Below are 18,520 nucleotides of genomic sequence, written 5' to 3'. Positions count from 1 at the left end.
TCTGCCACGAACGTCATGGTGGCCTCAGATCGTCGATTCGGCGACTAACGGGGCCAAAATCGAAGAGAGAAGGAGGAGAGGTCGTAGGAGAGAGAGGAAAAAAAAAATTATGCGTTGAAATTTTGGTTAAAAATCCGAGTTTCAACTATTTATAGGACTGGATTTGTCAACGAGTCCTTCAATAATTTCGTCGACGAACTTCCTTCCTCATCGATGAATTTCAGACTGTCCCAAAAATCCTTCTCGGTATCTTCTCGTCGACGAATCTTGTCTTCGTCGATGAGGTTCTCTTATGCCTTCGTCGACGAATCCCCTGAGTTCGTCGACGAGGCCCTGAAAATTTCCCCTTCCTCTTTATTATTCAAATAATATTATTATTCGGGTTGTTACATCATGTCCCTGTACTCATTAGCATACGGTAATTAGCAGCCCCTAGTTGCTTTTACAAAATCTGGAACATTTACATACGACATTTCGTTCCACACTTATTTGAGTATACAACAAATCATATCGTTTTTCAGCTCAAGAATACAGTTTAATACAAATATAGGTACGGTCATCTCAACACTACAATTTTAATGCAACATATGATTTCTCCAACAAAATAGAGATGATACTCGAAACCTCCAAATTTTTTCAAAAACTGTAACTCGAAAATTTTCACATTTTTACCCAATAGATTTTTCTCAAATAAGTAATCAAATCATACATACGATCGTAACCTACAAGCTTACCGATCCCAATTTCAAAAATAACTGATATAAACAAAATCCCTTTACCTTTTTCCGAATACCAAAATACAAACTCTACAACTCCAAAACTATGAACCAAGCCACCATAACCCAAACATCCAAAAACTATACTTCACTACAGTTCGTACTACTACATATATTCCAAAACGAAACTGAAATTGGACCCTTACCTCGATTTTGGGTCAAAACCCAAAAATCCTCAAAACGACTTTCTGACTCGCTAAAAACATAGAGTTTCTCTTTATGATCTACGTGGTAACGTCGGATCAACGAATCAGGTGAAGAACAACGAAGAATCAAAAAAAGAGAAAGAAAGCCCGCTGGTTATAGAGAGAGAGAGAGAGAGAGAGAGAGAGAGATTGAGGTTTCTTAGCATCTAAGTAATGAAATAGGATATTTATAGACCCTTTGACCCAACCAACCTCGTCGATGAGATGGCGCCTTCGTCGACGAATCATCCATACATTCCATTGATGAACCGGCTCCTTTGGCGACGAATCCTATTCTGATATTTTACAACATGTTCGATATCTTTTCGTCAACGAGGCTCTAAATTTTGGTGACAAAGATTATGAAAGCCTTCGTCCACAAGAACAATGGCTTCGTCAACGAAGCCTACAAAATTTACTTTTTTACCCTTTCGCTATTTATTTAATCTACATACCTCGGGTCGAGTTCTTACATAAACCCTAAAATACCTTACTTATCCTGATTTTGGAGTGGTGCCCAAAGACACCAAATCTATAATCTGCTCCAGTTAAGTTGTAGAGAATTTGCCCACAAACCTTGTGGTGGCTTCTAATCATCGAAACGGTTTGAAACGGGGCCAAAATCAAAGAGAAAATGGGGAGGAATCGAAGGTTAGAGAGAGAGAGTGAAGAGGAAATGAATTTCCTCGCTGAAATATGATTTTAACATATATATATATATATATATATATATATATATATATATATATATATATATATATATATATAGACTGCTAGTCACATGTACTCATCGATGAACCACAAAAGGGCGACGAACCCTTAATAACCTAAAATTCTTTGCTCTCGATATCTCCTCGTCGATAAGACATGTGTACTTCATCAACGAGACCTAAAAGGACATTCTTCAATGAAGACTATGGGTTTGTCGACGAATCCTTGCTTATGCCCCTCCTTTTCCCACTTTTATTTCTCTTTCTTTTCCTTTCTTTTATTACTTTCATAAATTAAAATTCTCCGAGTCTCTACTTTATCCCCTCCTTATAAAATTTTGTTCTTGAAATTGCTATTCATCACATTTTCATTCTTAAAGAAAACATCTCAATTTCATTAATTACCCTCACTTATGGCGAAAAAATGTCATGGTTACAGAAAGAGGGTTATCAGAGATTACAATCATGTACTACACTGCATTCAAAAGAAAACTCCCCCAAAACCATTCATAATCAAAACTAAAACACTACCTATCATATATTATTCAATTCAAAATACATACCTTGTTATTCACTTTCTTTTTCCCAGTTCAACCCTAGGTCCCACTGAACAGGTGTGGGTATCTCTGGTGCATCTGTTCCTCTAATTCCCATGAAACTTCCTCTACTACATGATTGCACCATAACACTTTTACCAATGAAATCCTCTTTGTACGCAGCTTTTGTTCCTTCTAGTCTAAAATCTACACTGGCACCTCTTCATAAGATAAGACATCATCAAGTTCTAGTGCCTCGTAACTGATCACATGGGAGGGATCTAGGACAAATTTCCTCAACATGAAAATACGTCATGTATTCTAGACAAAACCGGTGGTAATGTCAACCTGTAAGCAACTGGACCCACTCTTTCAAGAATCTCGAATGGTCCAATATACCAAAGGTTCAGTTTACCTTTCCTCCCAAATCTCGTAACTCCTTTCATTGGTGTCACTTTCAGAAAAACATTATCTCCTGCATCAAATTCCAACTATCGTTGGCGATTGTCCGCATAACTCTTCTACCGACTCTGCGTTGTTCTGATCCTATCTCTGATGAGTCTAATTTTATCATGAGTATGTTGTATCAACTCTGGCCCCAAAATCTGTATTTCCTCAATCTCATCCCAGTACAACGGAGATGGACACCTCTTACCATATAACGCCTCATATGGTGTCTGACTTACTCGAAAAATAAGCAGCTCGGAAGTTATCCCAAGTATAAGAGTTCATTCGTGTAATAATTAGCCCAAGGGGCAGATCGTCTCCTCAGGGAATGCATTTTAATTCCAAACTCATGTAATTCCAAAAGAAATTAAGAAAAAAAAATTACTAAACATAGTGCAAATTCAGTTTCCTCGAATGTTTGAGAATTTGTGACGAAATTAAAACAATGTGAACTTTTATTTATGAACTTAAAATTAAAACATAAAATAAGAACCCAATATGCTTAGAATAAAGGGAAACGAATGACAGTAATTAAATTCTATTTAGACAATAAATAAACCTTATGTATGAAATTCCGTACAAAAGTCTAAAGATAAAAACTTTATTAATTAACTAAAACATTCAACCATAAAATTAAACACCAACTAAACAATTGAACTTAACCCAATTAATTGACGTAAACAAAATTAAACTTAATCCTATAATAGATTCAAACAAAAATAAATTAACCTAAACTTAAATAACGGATAGACAAAATTTATCGAACTTAATAAACTAAAACGCAATAAAAACTCAGACTTTAATTAAACAGAACTTAAAATAAATAGAACCAAACAAAATTTAAATCCTAAAGAATAATTTTTTTTTTTAAAGAGACCAAACCGAACTTTAACAATGAAAAATTACCCAACCAAAATTAATTCTAATAATGATATTAAATAAGAAGAGAAAAAAAAATAAATTGAATCTAATAATAAGAACTCAACATAAATTTAAAAGCTCAGAACTTTAATTAAAATTCAACTAAAATTTAACAATGATCAATCAAGTATTTAATTGTAAGAAAAAAACTAGAGAACAAGAGGAAAAGGAAAAAGAAACGAAAAGAGAGAGAGAGAGAGAGAGAGAGAGAGAGAGGGAGAGGGAAAGGGGCTGGCCGTGAGCGAGCTGCATCCTCCAGCCCCAGTCATCTTGTGCGTGGACAAAAAACAAAAAGAAAAAAAACCCTACCCCAGAACTTATATCCTACTTTTCCCCTTGACTTTTCAACCCCTCTCTTTCTTTCCTTTCTTTTCTCTTCTTTCTTTCCTTTCTTTGCCTCCCAGCGTATCACCCACGCCTAAACCCGGCTTGCGTAGTTAGGTCACATCACCTTTTATATATATATTTTTTCTTTTCTTTTTTCAAAACACTAGATCTGCCCTCCACTTTCAAGTCCGATTTCGACCATACTGAAACTCGTATCTCTCAAAACTCAAAGCATAAAAGTTGTAGATCTCTCTCTCTCTCAGCTTTCCTCAAAATTTTGAATCATCTCAATTGGAACTTGGATGAGAAAGTTACGCTGATATTACGGAGTAATGCCAAAACAGTCCATAAAACAGCGTATGGTAACTTCACGTACAATTTTGACCTTGATGCAGCTAGTATTTATCAAAACTCAAAACATGAAAATTATAGATCGTTTTCTTATCTTTTTACAACATCTTGAATCATCAAAATCGGAGGTCAGATGAGAGAATTACGCACAGATTATGAAGTACCATCGGTTTTTAGCTTCCAATAATCGCCTGGCGATAAAAAATACCAAAAATTCATAATTTACTCAATAAAACCCAAATATTATAAATAGGACATCATGCTAAAATATTGAGAGTAAGTAGGTATTTAATTAAAAATATAAGTTTCAATGCATGAATTAAAACACCTAATTACGCAGTTTAAATGCGTAATCACACCCCCCCCCCCAAACTAACGTTTTCCTAGTCTCTAACAAATAACGTGAATGAATTTCAATGCAGTATCCACAAATACTAACTCTAGCAAATATGAAATTAATGCACATGTGAAACAACCATATCGTTTCACATACAGGGATATAACCGAACTTCATACAAGCTCATCATATACAATGCACACAGCTCCTTAGTAAGTCATTCATACGAGTTTCATCATTATATAGCATTAAGAACAGTATACTCACATGAAATTAACCAGTGGTACAATTCAAAGTTAATGCGGTCATATAAGTTTGTGTGTAAACAGGTGAAATCTCGAGGAATGTGTGATGCGTGTGACTCATTACACCTAGGATACCAGTAAACACCTACAAAACGATCGTTGTGATTCTACTTAACCGGTATACCCTCAAAAAAACTCAAAAAGAATGAGTTTACTCGTCATATGTGAGGAGAAGTGTCGCGATCAAACATCGCACATATTACAAGGAACAAATGCTAAATGTATGGAGTGGACTAGTCTGAGAAGGATCTAGCCTATTTATGAGGTGTCGGGTCCTTCACCTTAGCATCTTCTCATCTACTCGCCATATCCAACTGAGACCACCCTAGATCAACTTATTCACAAACTTGACGTGAATACATTTGAGGCATTAAACGGTTGAAGAATCTTCATACGTGGAGAACATGTGTCGTGTCCTTGACTTTTGTGGTATTTATGTGGAGCAGGTATTAACCTTTCATTTCATTCATATGCATTCCTATTTCTTATTCTTTCTTCTACTCATTCTTCAAATTCTATCTTTTCTTGGTCTATAAGGACAATCATTACACTTCTTTTATTATCTTCATACCACCAATGGGAAGTAAGTTCAAACAGTAGTCCATAAACTAAGTCTATCTTTAGTGGTGGCTTAGCCTTCACATTTTGAGTAGGCTACAAGACTTATGTTTCTATCTCCCCACTAGATGTCACCTCTAAGTTAGCAAAATAAAAACAGAGACTAGTATACAAAGAATCGTCCAGAAGAAAAGAGAATTGAGTTCCCTGAACTTTGATTTGACGTTAACATTCAAAATAACGATAAATAGCTCAGGGATACCTCATAAGGTATCATAATCGTCACGGGTGTTCTCTCAGTGCTCATAAGAAACCTTAAGTGCAATGAATCACGTGAACGTGCCTCATACGATACCATGTAAATACTAGAGCTTATATAACCAAATTAACACAAGTGTACTATCAATCAATTCCAAAACAAAATAATATAAAGAGAAACTAAACATAAATGACTTAAATGTGTAACTTTTAGGTTATATGCAAGTATGTGAAGGGTATATGTCAGTGTTAATCATGTCATAATCATGCATCCTCAATACTCTTTCTTTCTTTCTTATTTTTTTTATAATATAAAACCCAACAAGTAGACGTGCATAATGTCACATGCAAATTATCACACCCTAATTAAAGTGGAACATTGTCCTCAATGTGAAAGCACAGGGGAGATAGAGAAGATGTGCACGGGAGAAGTAGAGCGTACCTGGATGGAGAAGTAACAGAAAAAAAAAAAAAATTGAAACTACAGAAAAATATACCTAAAAATTAACTAAAAATAAAATAAGGTAAGACAAAATGAAAAAGGACAAAGAATAACATCACAGTTTGTCTAGTGAAGACTCTGGAGGAATTTCATCTGGTGGGTGCAGGTATATAAATTGAACCAACAAGTCTACAAATTTGAGTCGCCACAATGAATCTGTCTTGTTAACTGCACAAAAGTTAGTTTCAAAAAAATTAATACGTTCTAAGGTACCAAACAAAACATGTGCAAACTAACTTCCTTATCTTAACAAAAAAGGATCTTTATTAGTATATTTTCCAGAAAATTCACTTCTTTAAGAATCGATCTTTGAGGCAAAGTTGTCAGAGCAGCTACCTTTGGTTCTTCAGAAGTATCAACATTAAATTTTTTACCTGGCTCCTTGAAAATTAAACTCTCACCAGTCTACTCACCCTCTCTATCGGGTGTACCCATCACCTTACCACTGTGAGAATTTGCTTCACCATTACACTCCTTGACATTAACTCCAGTAGGGAGTGATGGTTCCACGACTGTCAATCTCTAAGGGTAAGGTACCACAGGTTGGTACTCCTTATTGGTTTCAGTGTCCACGTTAACTAACTTCTCCAATTCTGGGCTTGCTTCTTCTGATTTTTCTTTGACCTCATTTATCTCAATTGTAACTTCAAGTGTCAGGACAACTGTTGGTCTGTCAATGAGTATCTTAGGTTGGGAAGCTTCTTTTCCACTTCTCGAAGTAAAAACAACCTCCATTGTCTCAAGAGAAATATTATGTATTTGTTGTTGTTGGTGTTGATATTCTTGAGGATTAGGTTAAGGTTTTACCAAAAATTCCCCTTTGTCTAAGATTTTCAACTGCGTGCTCATCTCATTAATGGTGTCCCGCAATTCATTCATGGTCTGAGTATTAATCTGCATGAACTGCTAAAGAGCATCCTCAAGAAACTTCTCTAGTGGAGCAAGTGCTGCATTAGATTGAAATTTTGAAGGTACATAACTCTGAGAAATCTATTGTGACTGACACTGATTCCGAAAAGCAGCCTGATGATATGATGGCTGATAAGGAGGTGCATAGGACAGGGAAGGTTGATTCCAACATTGCTATGTACTAATCTCCTTTTCCATCTCTATAGCAACCAATCTTCTAGTAAGGTAAGCCAGACATACCTCAATATCAAAATCATATTTAAATTCAGACCAACCTCCACCATGTATTGCTTTCAAATGTTGAACTGCATTTGGTCTTCTGTAATTCTTAGTGTTCCACTGCTGAGCATAGTAATCTAAATGATCTAGAAAATCCAATGCCTCATTAGGCTCCTTGTCAAAGAAATATCCTGAACATATAGTATGAACGAACTGTTTTGATTCAAGAGTCAACGCAAGTGTAGAAATAGTTGACCAGGCGCCATAATTCAAATTCATGGTGGGGACACATATTAATCAGATCTCTAAATCTCTCCCAACTTTCATGAAATATCTCATAAGCTCCTTGCATAAATCGACTGATCTGTTGCTGCAAAAATTGAGTTCTCTATAAGGAAAAAAATTTATGCAAAAATTTGTTTTGCATATTAGCCCAATTAGAAATAGAATTAAGCCAAAGAGAATTAAATCACTTTTTAACCTTGTCTTTCAATGAAAAAGGAAATAGACGCAATCTAATTGTCTGATTAGTAGAAACCACATCTATGAATGTAACACATGCAAGCTCAAAATCAGTTAAATGTTGATACGGATTTTCACACTCCATCCCATAAAATTGAAGTATCACATATATCATTACAGGCTTAATGTTAAAGTTTTGTGCATTCTCGAGTAATATGATATAAGATGGTTGTGTGGTTTGTGTGAACTGCAAAAAATCCACAAGTGTGCGTAGTGCACGTGTAGCCATATTTTTTTTTTTTTCAAAACTCAAATTTTTTTTCTTTTTCTTTTTCATAAGAAAAATTAAAATAATGAAAAAAACACTAATTTGAAACTAAAACTGACATTCTTCGGCAACGGGGCCAAAAACTTAAGTCACTCGAAAAATGAGCAGTTCGAAAATTATTCCAAGTATAGGAATTCAATCATGTAATAATTAGCTCAAAGGTCAGATCATCTACTCAAAGAATGCATTCTAATTCCAAACTCACATTATATATCTAATTAAAATTCTAATTTTACATAATGAAATTTCTTGATAGCCAAATTACCAACAACTTCAAATATAGCTAATATGGCCACATACAACAAAATAGCAAAAGAATAGATCAACCACATACATGTGCCTAATTATGGCAATTTGAAAAGTTAATTCCCCACATTAAAGTAAAGGTCCCACATACCTCTTGATTTCAGAAGTGCAAACTGAATTCCTTTGCTAGGTAATTCATTTTTAATTTCTACCCTAATTGATTGAGATGTTTTTGTTGCAGTTAACCACTAGTTAATCTTAGATTTGATTAAATATATATGCGAAGAATTTGAAAAATCTTACGTAAGATTTTTCAAAAAACACACACACACACACACAAAAATTTCTATTTATATTTTATAAAAAGATAAGTCCTTTTAGGGATGTAAGTATCTCAAAAATCAAATGTCAAGAAAAATTAATGATAGTTTTTAAAGCGTGTTAATAAAATTTTTAAAATCTTAAGAAACGTTCCTAACCTTTTACCAAATTTCAAGAAAAATTATTATGTTTTATAATAAAAATTAAATGTCAAAAAAAATTCAATCACATTTTTAAAATCTCAAAATTTTTTGAACTACAAAGGTTACTAACCTTTTACCAAATTTCAGAAAAAGTTAAAATATTTTATAATAAGACAAGCAATCAATTCTTCCTACTTTAATAATAATAAAAATATAATAATGGTGAAGGCAATCAGGTCTCTGAATGCGACCCTAACTTACTGTATCGTGTCGAGCAAGTTTGCACCACTTGGATTGTTCATCATTCTATTTCAGTAAACCTAATATAATAATCTTCATAGTGAGGACATTTTATATATCAGTTTTACATTATAAATAAATATGGATCTTAACAGCAGATCTTTTTTTTTTTTTTTTAATCAAAAAAGAGACTATTGGTGTCTAAGAATTAATTTTTTTTCTCCTCATACTGTAATATACATATACATTAATGAGTATAACATATATGCTATGGATTCATGAACTCCATCACACAACAAGAATAAATAAATAAATTAATAAAATCAACCATCAAGATGAATAAGAAATAATAATATTTAGAATAAGAGTTTAAAACCAGTAATCTTGCCGCAAATGCTCCCAGTCAAATTTACATTGCACATCATAAAGTATAAATTCAAATAATTTTTGGTAGAGCTAGACTTGGGAGTCAATAATCCCCATAATGGTGCCTTCAATTCCCATTCCGTCTAAAGACTAAATTATTAGGGTTTGTAGATTTGCGATCTGCATTACTAGGGTTTGGAGAAGTATGACCCAGGGCATCTGGTTTGGAGGTTAGAGATGGATTCCAAATGAAACTGGGGGATTGAAATACCCGAGTGAAAAATGAATTTGAAATACATGAATTTGGGTGAATGAAGTACACCCTAAATTTGGGTCAAATCAAAATGTGTTCACCCAAGTGTTATTCCAAACAGTGCATCTATATTTCTATATTTGGAGTTCCCAAATTCAAATACACAGCGCCAGACACAGATTCCCAGACAGACTATATTCATCCTTCCATGCACGCTAACTCAAACATGCAGCAGATTGAAAATGACTTTTTCTTAAAAACCAATATGAGTGATACTGAAATCACAGCGAACAAAGTTAGGTGTATCTGTAGCCCTCTCGCTCCTCAATTTGAGTAGAGTTCATGTACTGCCCCCAAAACAAACAAAAATTCACATCTCAAATGGAATAAGATATCAAGTGCCCGAAATGAAGAAAAAATTAAGAAAAAGTAAATGGTATAAAAGTCCAATAACAAGCATACAAAACTTCCCTACAACTGGCGCCCGAGCAAATAGACAGACCAATCCATGCTGTTCCTAAACTGTTTTTGTTTTGGTAGCCTTCCTCTTGACTTGTCGGATGTCGTTTAGTTCTTCATGCTGATGAAGAAAAGCAAAGCTCCAAACAAAGCCAAATTCTGCAAAACAAAACATAAAATCATACATATCATTCACTCGTTCATTCATTCCATATCATCCTTTCCAGCATGCAGAGTCTTCCTTACATGCATGAACTTGATGAAGAGTAGAGCACATTCTTTCCTGTCAGTTTCGTAGTTGTAGAAGTCATACAAGATTGGAGTAACAATTCCCTGATCCAAAAGCTGCACCAGATAATGGTGGAACACTCAATACATGGTTATACTAGTTTCCCCATGCGTTAATATAACAGAAAAAAGGACACAGATGATAAACCAGGAGATATGCTCCAAGAGAGCCGCCCAAAATGAAAAAAAAGCCTCCAATGCCCTTCAAGGCTATAGCTGCTGCAACAAGGTGTTCAATCTGCAAATAAGATCTCCACAAGTTACTTTTGATATTTGCACAAGGCAACAAAAGTAGAATCATCAAGAGATGATCCTGATTGTATGCAGTAGGAGAAAGAACAAGCATTACTCACTTCAATTTGTGGAAGCTGCAAGCCAGTGTTGGTTGACACATGTTTCAAGAAAACATTAAGCTTTGGTCTGAGGTATTTCGCTGCGGGCCCTCCATCAACACCAAATTCATTAAACCTATAATACAGCCAAATACATCAGAACACTATTAATTCAACAGCAGAATTCAAGATACATTGATAAATCAACAAAGAAACATTAAAAGACATTGTAGAAAAGGTATAAAGTTTCTGATCCGTGTTAAGATTTTGACGACAAATATGGTCGAAAGGTATTTTAGACACCTCTAAATAAAAACCCAACTTAAAAAAGAAAAGGAAAAAGAATATAAGTAAAGCTTTGTTCTGAGAAATTTTGCTGCTGGCCCTCCGTCCACACCAAATTCATTAAATCTATAATGCAGTTACAGGCATCTGAGCACTATTAATTCAAGTGCAAAAATTTAATATGCATTAATAAATCAATAAAAAAACATTAAAATACATGGTCAAAAAAGGTGTAAAGCTTCTGATCCTTGTTAAGATTTTAAAAATGAGCATGGTTAAAAGGCATTTTAGTATAGCACCTCTATTCCTAAAGCAATATCAATTCAATGCTGACATCAACATAGACCAAATGAATTTGCATAACAAGGGAAAAAAAAAAAGGTTCTAAAAACCTTCAAGTTTAAGGATTGTGCACAGGAAAATCAAAAATAAAAAGGGTTTTCGTTTCTTTCCCACTATATGTATGCATTAGAGGAATATATGGCTGCATGCTATGTTAGAATGATGAAACAGAAAAAAAAAAAAAAAAAGAGCAATCTACTATCTCAGCTGCCAACTTCTTTAAAAAAAAAAAGGAAAAAAGAAAAAAAATATCTTAGTTAATAAGCATGTTTAGCTACTTCAAGTTGCGATACTAGTAGCATATTTAGGTGTTATTGCTACATCAATTATCTATATAATTAATTATTTTCTACACTTTCATTGTCATGGCCTTCATACCCCTACAATAATATGGCAATGATCCTTTTTTTTTAGCTAGAAGCACACCAAAAAAATAACTAAGCATCAATTTATCAAGAATATTGCTCCACGACACTCATATGTTGAAAATTCAAGAGTACTCCTTTTGGCAATGCATATGGAATTAATTCTCTAAGGTTCAAAATCATACTCAAAATATCACAAAATAGTAAATTTCTAACTACAAGTATTCTACTTGCATTTCCAAATTGTACAATTTAGTAGAATTGAAAAGGGGAAACCTATTATGATCTACAGAGCAGACACATTCTAATAAGTTTGAGAAGTTAAGATTTAGGCTTGTTGACAGCATTTTTTTTTAATTTTTTTTTTGGGTTTTAGTGCACTTGGCATGATAAATAAGCAAATAAACACCAACTCATGCTCCCAAAAACAAAAACCAAAAAAGAAGGAAAAAAATAAAAAAAAAAACCTCTCAAAAAACCATAGTGACTTTAATGTTTTTGGACATAAAATTACATGACTTGACTTGAAAACTTCATTCCTTCCATTATAAAGCTATATCCGTGATCAAGGACCCAAAAAATAAGAAAATAAAAAGATACTCATTGCCATCAAAATTAGGACTGAATGTCTGTCAATCTGCAAAACAAAAGAACAAGCTATAGAAGGGTCTAGCGTGGGCTCTAGGATCACTCTAATGCTCAAGACGTGGACTAGGAAGAGAGATACTTAGGTCTTAGAGAGATTGTAAGTGTAGACAACGCTAATAGAAGTGGCAGTGTCCCTTACCTTTACACCACCGTCCTTTACATAGATGAGCTTCCCCTAACTTCAATGCCCCTATTGCTATGGGGAATTGGGTTATGGCCTTTATTTGAGGGTTAAAACCCATCATTACCCTCCTTAAACTCCTTTGGGACTAACACACACCCCTTTTCTTCCTGGAATAACCCAGTGGAATCCTTACTGAAAAGCTCTTAAGCCCTGGCCATGGTAGGTTGTATTTTTACCCTCATCAAATGCCCTCCCACACCTTGAAAAGCACTTTTAGGTTTAAATGTACTATATTTCCAATGTTTTAAAAGGCTCAATCGAGGCTCGCCATGAGGCTTGCCTCAAGGTAAGGCATGCCTAAAACACCTTGAGGCTCATTCTAAAATACCAAATTCCAAAAAGGCTAATGCGTTGCATATTAAGGCTAGCACATTTGTACAGAAGGCACGCTGAGGCTTACACATTTTGGGCATGTGGACCTCAAGCTATATTTGGCTTGAAAATTTTAACTCCAAGATTATATAAAAGGAATGTCATAATAGGAGTTCATTTCCAAAACTCTTGAACCTCAACCATTCCAAAATACTTGAGAGTTGTATCTTAGATCTTGAAAATAATGTGAACTTTGTAATGTTACAGCTATCTCTTATCATGATTTACATAATGAATTCAGGTTGGCAATTTTTTAAATGGCCGAAAGGGAGCTTAGGTGCAACGGTAAATTTGTTGCCGTGTGATTAGGAGATCATGGGTTCAAAACGTGGAAACAGCCTCTTGCAAAAATGCAAGGTAAGGTTGCATGCTATAGACCCATTGTGGTCTACCCCTTCCCCGGACCCCGCATATGTGGGAGCTTCGTGCACCGGGCCTTTTTTATAAAAAAAAAATTAAATGGCTAACAAGTAGTTTGCAAATTATATTTGATTTTTTTATATTATATTTGATTTTTTTATATTATATTTGCAATTTTCTTAATTTTTCTTAATCTTTAAAATATACGTAATTTATTCACATATTTTTATCTAAAAAAAAATTTCTCAAAAAGTTTACGCCCCAATGCCTTAAGGCTTACATCTTGCTTTTTAAGGGTTAGAACACCTTGCCTTATGCCTTCACCTTTTAAAACATTGGTATTTTCAAAGCTTAGTTCATGGAAGAAATTTTTTTTCTTCTCTATATACAGCATTTCTGCACTTCTAGGTAATCATCCAAAGTGAATCTTAGATTCTTGGACCAAGGTGAACACCAGATACTTGGACCGAAGTGGATTTTGGACTCTACATTTTGTCAAGTTTGTACATCGGACTGAGGTAATCTTAGATTGTTGGACTGAAGTGGACATTGGTCCTCATCTCTCCTCTAACTAAGGTCCTCAGATTCTTGGACCGAGGAAAACCTCAATATAAACAACTAAGGAGAACAAACTGTTGATGGGGCAAAAATACACCCTACAATGGCAAGGGGTCAAGGTCTATTTAGTAGGTAATCGATTGGGTTGTCCTAGGAAAAAAAGGGGGTGTGTGGGCACATGTATGACGCCAAAGGAGTTGAGGATGGTAGTGAACAGGTAGTAACCCCAACACAGAAAACCATAACCCCCAGCTCAATAGGAGCATCAAACTACAGGAAGCTCACCTATATAAAGGAGGTTATGGTGAAGGTAAGGTACACAACCACTTCTACTATTGTTGCCTACACTTGCAATCACTCTCTATTTGCCTATTTCCTAACTTAAGCATTAGAATGATACCCAAAGTCCAACCTTGGGTCCTACATAGCTCATTTGTTTTGCAAACCAGCAGACATTCAATCTTGCCAATTTTGACAACAACAATACCTTAAAACACATGCAATATATATCTCAACAATAAAGCATTTTCTAAATTGAATGCAAAAACACATTAAGTTTCAATAACAAGAGCATGTGTTGTGTGATTAAGAGTTGACCTTCAAAAAAGAAGGGCTGAAAAGCACAGGAGGAAATGGAGGAAGAATGCAACAACCATGATTAGTTTACAGCAATATGTTCAAATATTTCAATGAGACAACACTTGTAACACCACCTTAGTGTTCAAATATTTCATGATCAGTAAGTGCATAATTTCTTAAAAAAAAATTATTGAAAAAAAAACAGCACTAGTATCATGGACATTACAGAAAAAAACACTAGCAGCATAAATATAACAAAAACGCGCTAGCATCATAAACATGTCAGGCATTGAAATAATTCTATCACATATCTTGGCAATACAAAGGGTCAAGTAGCTAATTTAAAACCACTGCGGCAAGGTCCAAGTATCAATTTTTAGACACCAATTTCTTGTTTGACAATACTAAGGATTAAGTACTTTAAAAACTATGGAACCAAGGTCCAATTATTAATTTGGTCATCAACCTTTTAAATTGGGTCAATGTAACCACCATTTTATATGGCCTGGTCAATTTAACCAAACATTAGCTAAGATTTTGTTGTTTGTTATGTAGGAACTAAACAAATTTTGATGCGAACAGCCAAGAGGATGGTGTGTGGACGCTATCAAGGTAATTCAACCACATTGAGTTTAATTAACCTCACATAGAAGGGTAACTACAGTGATCACCCAACGAAAATAAGGAGTTAAATTGATTCTTATGATATGGTAGTTTACAAATAGTCAAACTGGATAAACTGCTTTTTTAAGGCAAGTGATCATGTAAAATTTGGTTTTGTTTCAAACATAGAATAGACAAAGAATGACCATTCTCAAATCTCACTATCAAAATGGCAATCCCTATGCTATTCTATGTTGATTTGAATAACACTAACTTTGACATAGTCATTTGTCCTGATTCTTGAATGACACTGCCTTTTTTGGAAACAATTATATTCCTATATTTATCCATTCTCATCTCATTCTATTCTGAGAACCAATGACAAAATATAATATTAGGTCTTACTTCAGTCGTTTCTAATTAGGTCTTAATCCAGATACAAATTCCTCCACCTAAGCTCTGCAAAATCACATATTAATGAAGCCCTTGATAGATTGAAATGATTTTTAAAAAGAATCATCTAGCCATGCATCAACATTTTGGGTTAAGGTTCAGCTCGGTAGTGTTCGAGTTGAAATGAAAGTGTCAGTACTTTATTTGCGTGCATTGACAGCAAAGCATCCTAAATGTTGCGCATTCATCATTACGTTGACAAGTTAAACTGAGCCACAAAAACATGCATTTAATAAAGCTAATACAACTCATAATTACTCAGTTCACGCGTTTAACAGATAACAAATGGTTGAACGTTAACTCAGAAACAGACGCAGTAAATAAAATCAGAGTAATCAAGAAGTAATCCCTACAAACACTCTTTTATAGAACATAAATCCAGACTACATACCAAATCGACTAAAACTCATCAGATCTGATGTTAACACATAGAAGTAAACGTAAGCGGGAAGTAGTAAAAAGCGACACAGAAACAAAATCAAAGCCGTCGAGTTACAAAACCCCAAAAAAAGTTTAGAACACATACACCGATGGACAAAAACAGAGCAGATCTGATCAACAACAGGAAAAAGTGAGAACTTTACTCTTGCCGAGCGGCGACTATGAACACGGAGCCGAAAAGAACTCTCCCAACGAATGATAAAAACGCCATTGTTGTGCGGACCCTACTCTCTCTCGAACGAACGATGGAAGATACGGGACAGACACCATAGAGAAAAAGAAGGGAGGCGGTGAGCGTTTGGTAGGGACGGAGAGTTTTTCAACCGAATAATATTATTTTATTGAGCAATATATAAATGTAACTTTTTTTTAGGTTTTTTTTTTTTTTTTCCTTTTTTTGGAGAATGAAGTGTTTGGAAAACTTGCAAAAACTTTTATGTTGTAAACCAAATGTTGTGTGCTCATATTGACAATTTTATATAATTTGGACTATAGCAATATACATGGAAGGGAGCAAAATATTGAAAGATCACCTTTGATTTTTAAGTGAATTTTATAAAAGCATTACATCAGTTTTAAATAATGAAGTATGGAATTGGTCTTGCTTCATATTAATTAATTCATTTTTAATTTACACACAACTTTAAACTACAAAAGATATGCATGTGAGTTGAGTAGATAATTTTAGATTAACTCTTAGCATTTCGAGTCATTTTACTCTCTTTCAAATAATAGACTCTTCAATTAATCTTTACCTATTTTATCCTCTTTCCCTCACCTTAAAAAAACCATTGCGCTCGGTGACTTGTCTTTCTCCTCCCCCAGTGAACCTCTTACTTCTATCTACAATCACCCAATCGCTAGCAAGGATGTCGTCAGTGACCGTTGGAGATTTAGGTTGTGTCAATGGTTGTTATGGGCTGAAGAATTTGTGTATTTTTAGCCTTAAAAATGATGTTTTTCCCCTCGATGTCATCTTCTTCCATCCTTGAAATTGTTTAAACTACAATGTAATTTTAGTTGAATGTGTTGTTATTTCAAAGTTTAATCTTATTACTTGATAATTTTTCCAATTATTGATAATCAAATTTCATACAATATTAAAGAAATTTGGATCCAATTTGAGAAACCCTAAAACTACAGGTTAGCTTCCCTTTTGTTTAATTTGTTATTTATTTTGAATTCTGAAATTGATTAGAGTTTGTATGATGTGTTTGACTATTTTTTATTTCTAAAAGTTGGGATCAAATTTGGTATATTATCGTTTCGGACTTTGGGAACTATTGAAGTAAAATTTGAATGATTATTGTTGGTTTGCTTGAATTTAATTGTGGATTAAAAGGATTATTGACGTCAAGAATTGCACATTTACCCATATGGATTTTAAGGCCATATTTTTTAGGACAAGATTTTGAGAATATTGGTCTTAATTATTTTGTAGAGATCATTAAAAATTTTAAAAAGAAAAAGAAAAACAAATGATATGGCAATTTGGTAAAGGAAATGTTGAAACCTGTTGCCTTGAATAATAATTCCTATGAAAGAAAGTGAAAGAATAAAAGATTTTGTGACTTGTTTAATTCGTTATGTTAAATCTTCAAATGGCAATGATGATGATGAACAAAATAATTGACAAAAAAAGAAAATTGTCACAATATAAGTTTTATCACACGCTGTCATTTGTTAAATCTACAAAAATCCAAATTCAAATCTTGAAACTCATACTCCCAAATATTATCTTAGTATTTTTTTCGTTTTTAATATGTGTATAAAAGAAATTTAAAAAATTAATAAAGAACTAACTGCAGGCATGTGTGATTCAGGTGCTCAATGGCTTTTGAATGGTAAATATTTATTACCTATAAATATAATAGAACAAAATAAATAAATAAATAAATACACTTATATGTCAATATATGAAATAAATAGAAAAAAAATAATTTTAAAAAATATTATTTTAGAATAGTTATGGATTGTTATGAAATATTTTTGGAATATTTATGGTAGTTATGAGGACATTTTAAAAACATTCATCATTAGTTAAAAGGGCGTCTTAGGAATCTTAAAAATCAAAGCAAGAAAGGGGGCATTCCCTTTCCAATCTCAACTACTAGGAAGTTATCATTAGTTAAAGGGCGTTTTAGGGATCTTAAAAATCAAAGCAAGAAAGGGGGCATTCCCTTTCCAATCTCAACAATTAGAAAGGGTATTCCCTTCATTTGGTCTGGTTTTCTAATTTCCTAACATGTCCTTTGCTTACAATCTAAATTACAACACTTGCCCCTCAACTACCCATTTTTTGAACAAACAAGACACCTAACTTCTACACTCAACCTCTCCTTTAACTGTCTCTGTCTTTATTCTCCTCTTCTTCCAACATTATTCCCAATATGTGATTTTACTTAGTTGCATCTAATACATAAGGAAGCAAAACACTAGCCATAACTACGTGTTTTACTTTGTTGATTCTTACGGCATTACAAATGGATTTTAAAATATTTCAATGATTTCATACTCTCAAATTCTTCTTCTTCTTTTTTTTTAATTCTCT

The 18,520-nt window shown here is 33.9% G+C and overlaps 1 protein-coding gene across 1 annotated transcript; it reads right to left on the bottom strand.

Annotated features, from left to right (window-relative positions):
* Positions 1-9,808: 9,808 nt before the first annotated feature.
* On the bottom strand, positions 9,809-16,412 carry LOC131152087 (uncharacterized). Its single transcript, XM_058103714.1, has 5 exons — positions 16,113-16,412; positions 10,801-10,915; positions 10,596-10,685; positions 10,406-10,504; positions 9,809-10,318 (listed from the first exon to the last, which is right to left on the bottom strand). The coding sequence occupies exons 1-5, from the start codon at positions 16,178-16,180 to the stop codon at positions 10,268-10,270; spliced, it is 423 nt and encodes a 140-aa protein (XP_057959697.1). The 5' UTR covers positions 16,181-16,412; the 3' UTR covers positions 9,809-10,267.
* Between the last annotated feature and the right edge of the window lie 2,108 nt (positions 16,413-18,520).

The sequence above is a fragment of the Malania oleifera genome, chromosome 3 (genome assembly GCF_029873635.1).
Source record: "Malania oleifera isolate guangnan ecotype guangnan chromosome 3, ASM2987363v1, whole genome shotgun sequence".
NCBI classification, from domain to species: Eukaryota; Viridiplantae; Streptophyta; class Magnoliopsida; order Santalales; family Ximeniaceae; genus Malania; species Malania oleifera.
Note: the sequence above shows the minus strand (reverse complement) of the source record. Positions and strands in the feature narration are given on the sequence as shown.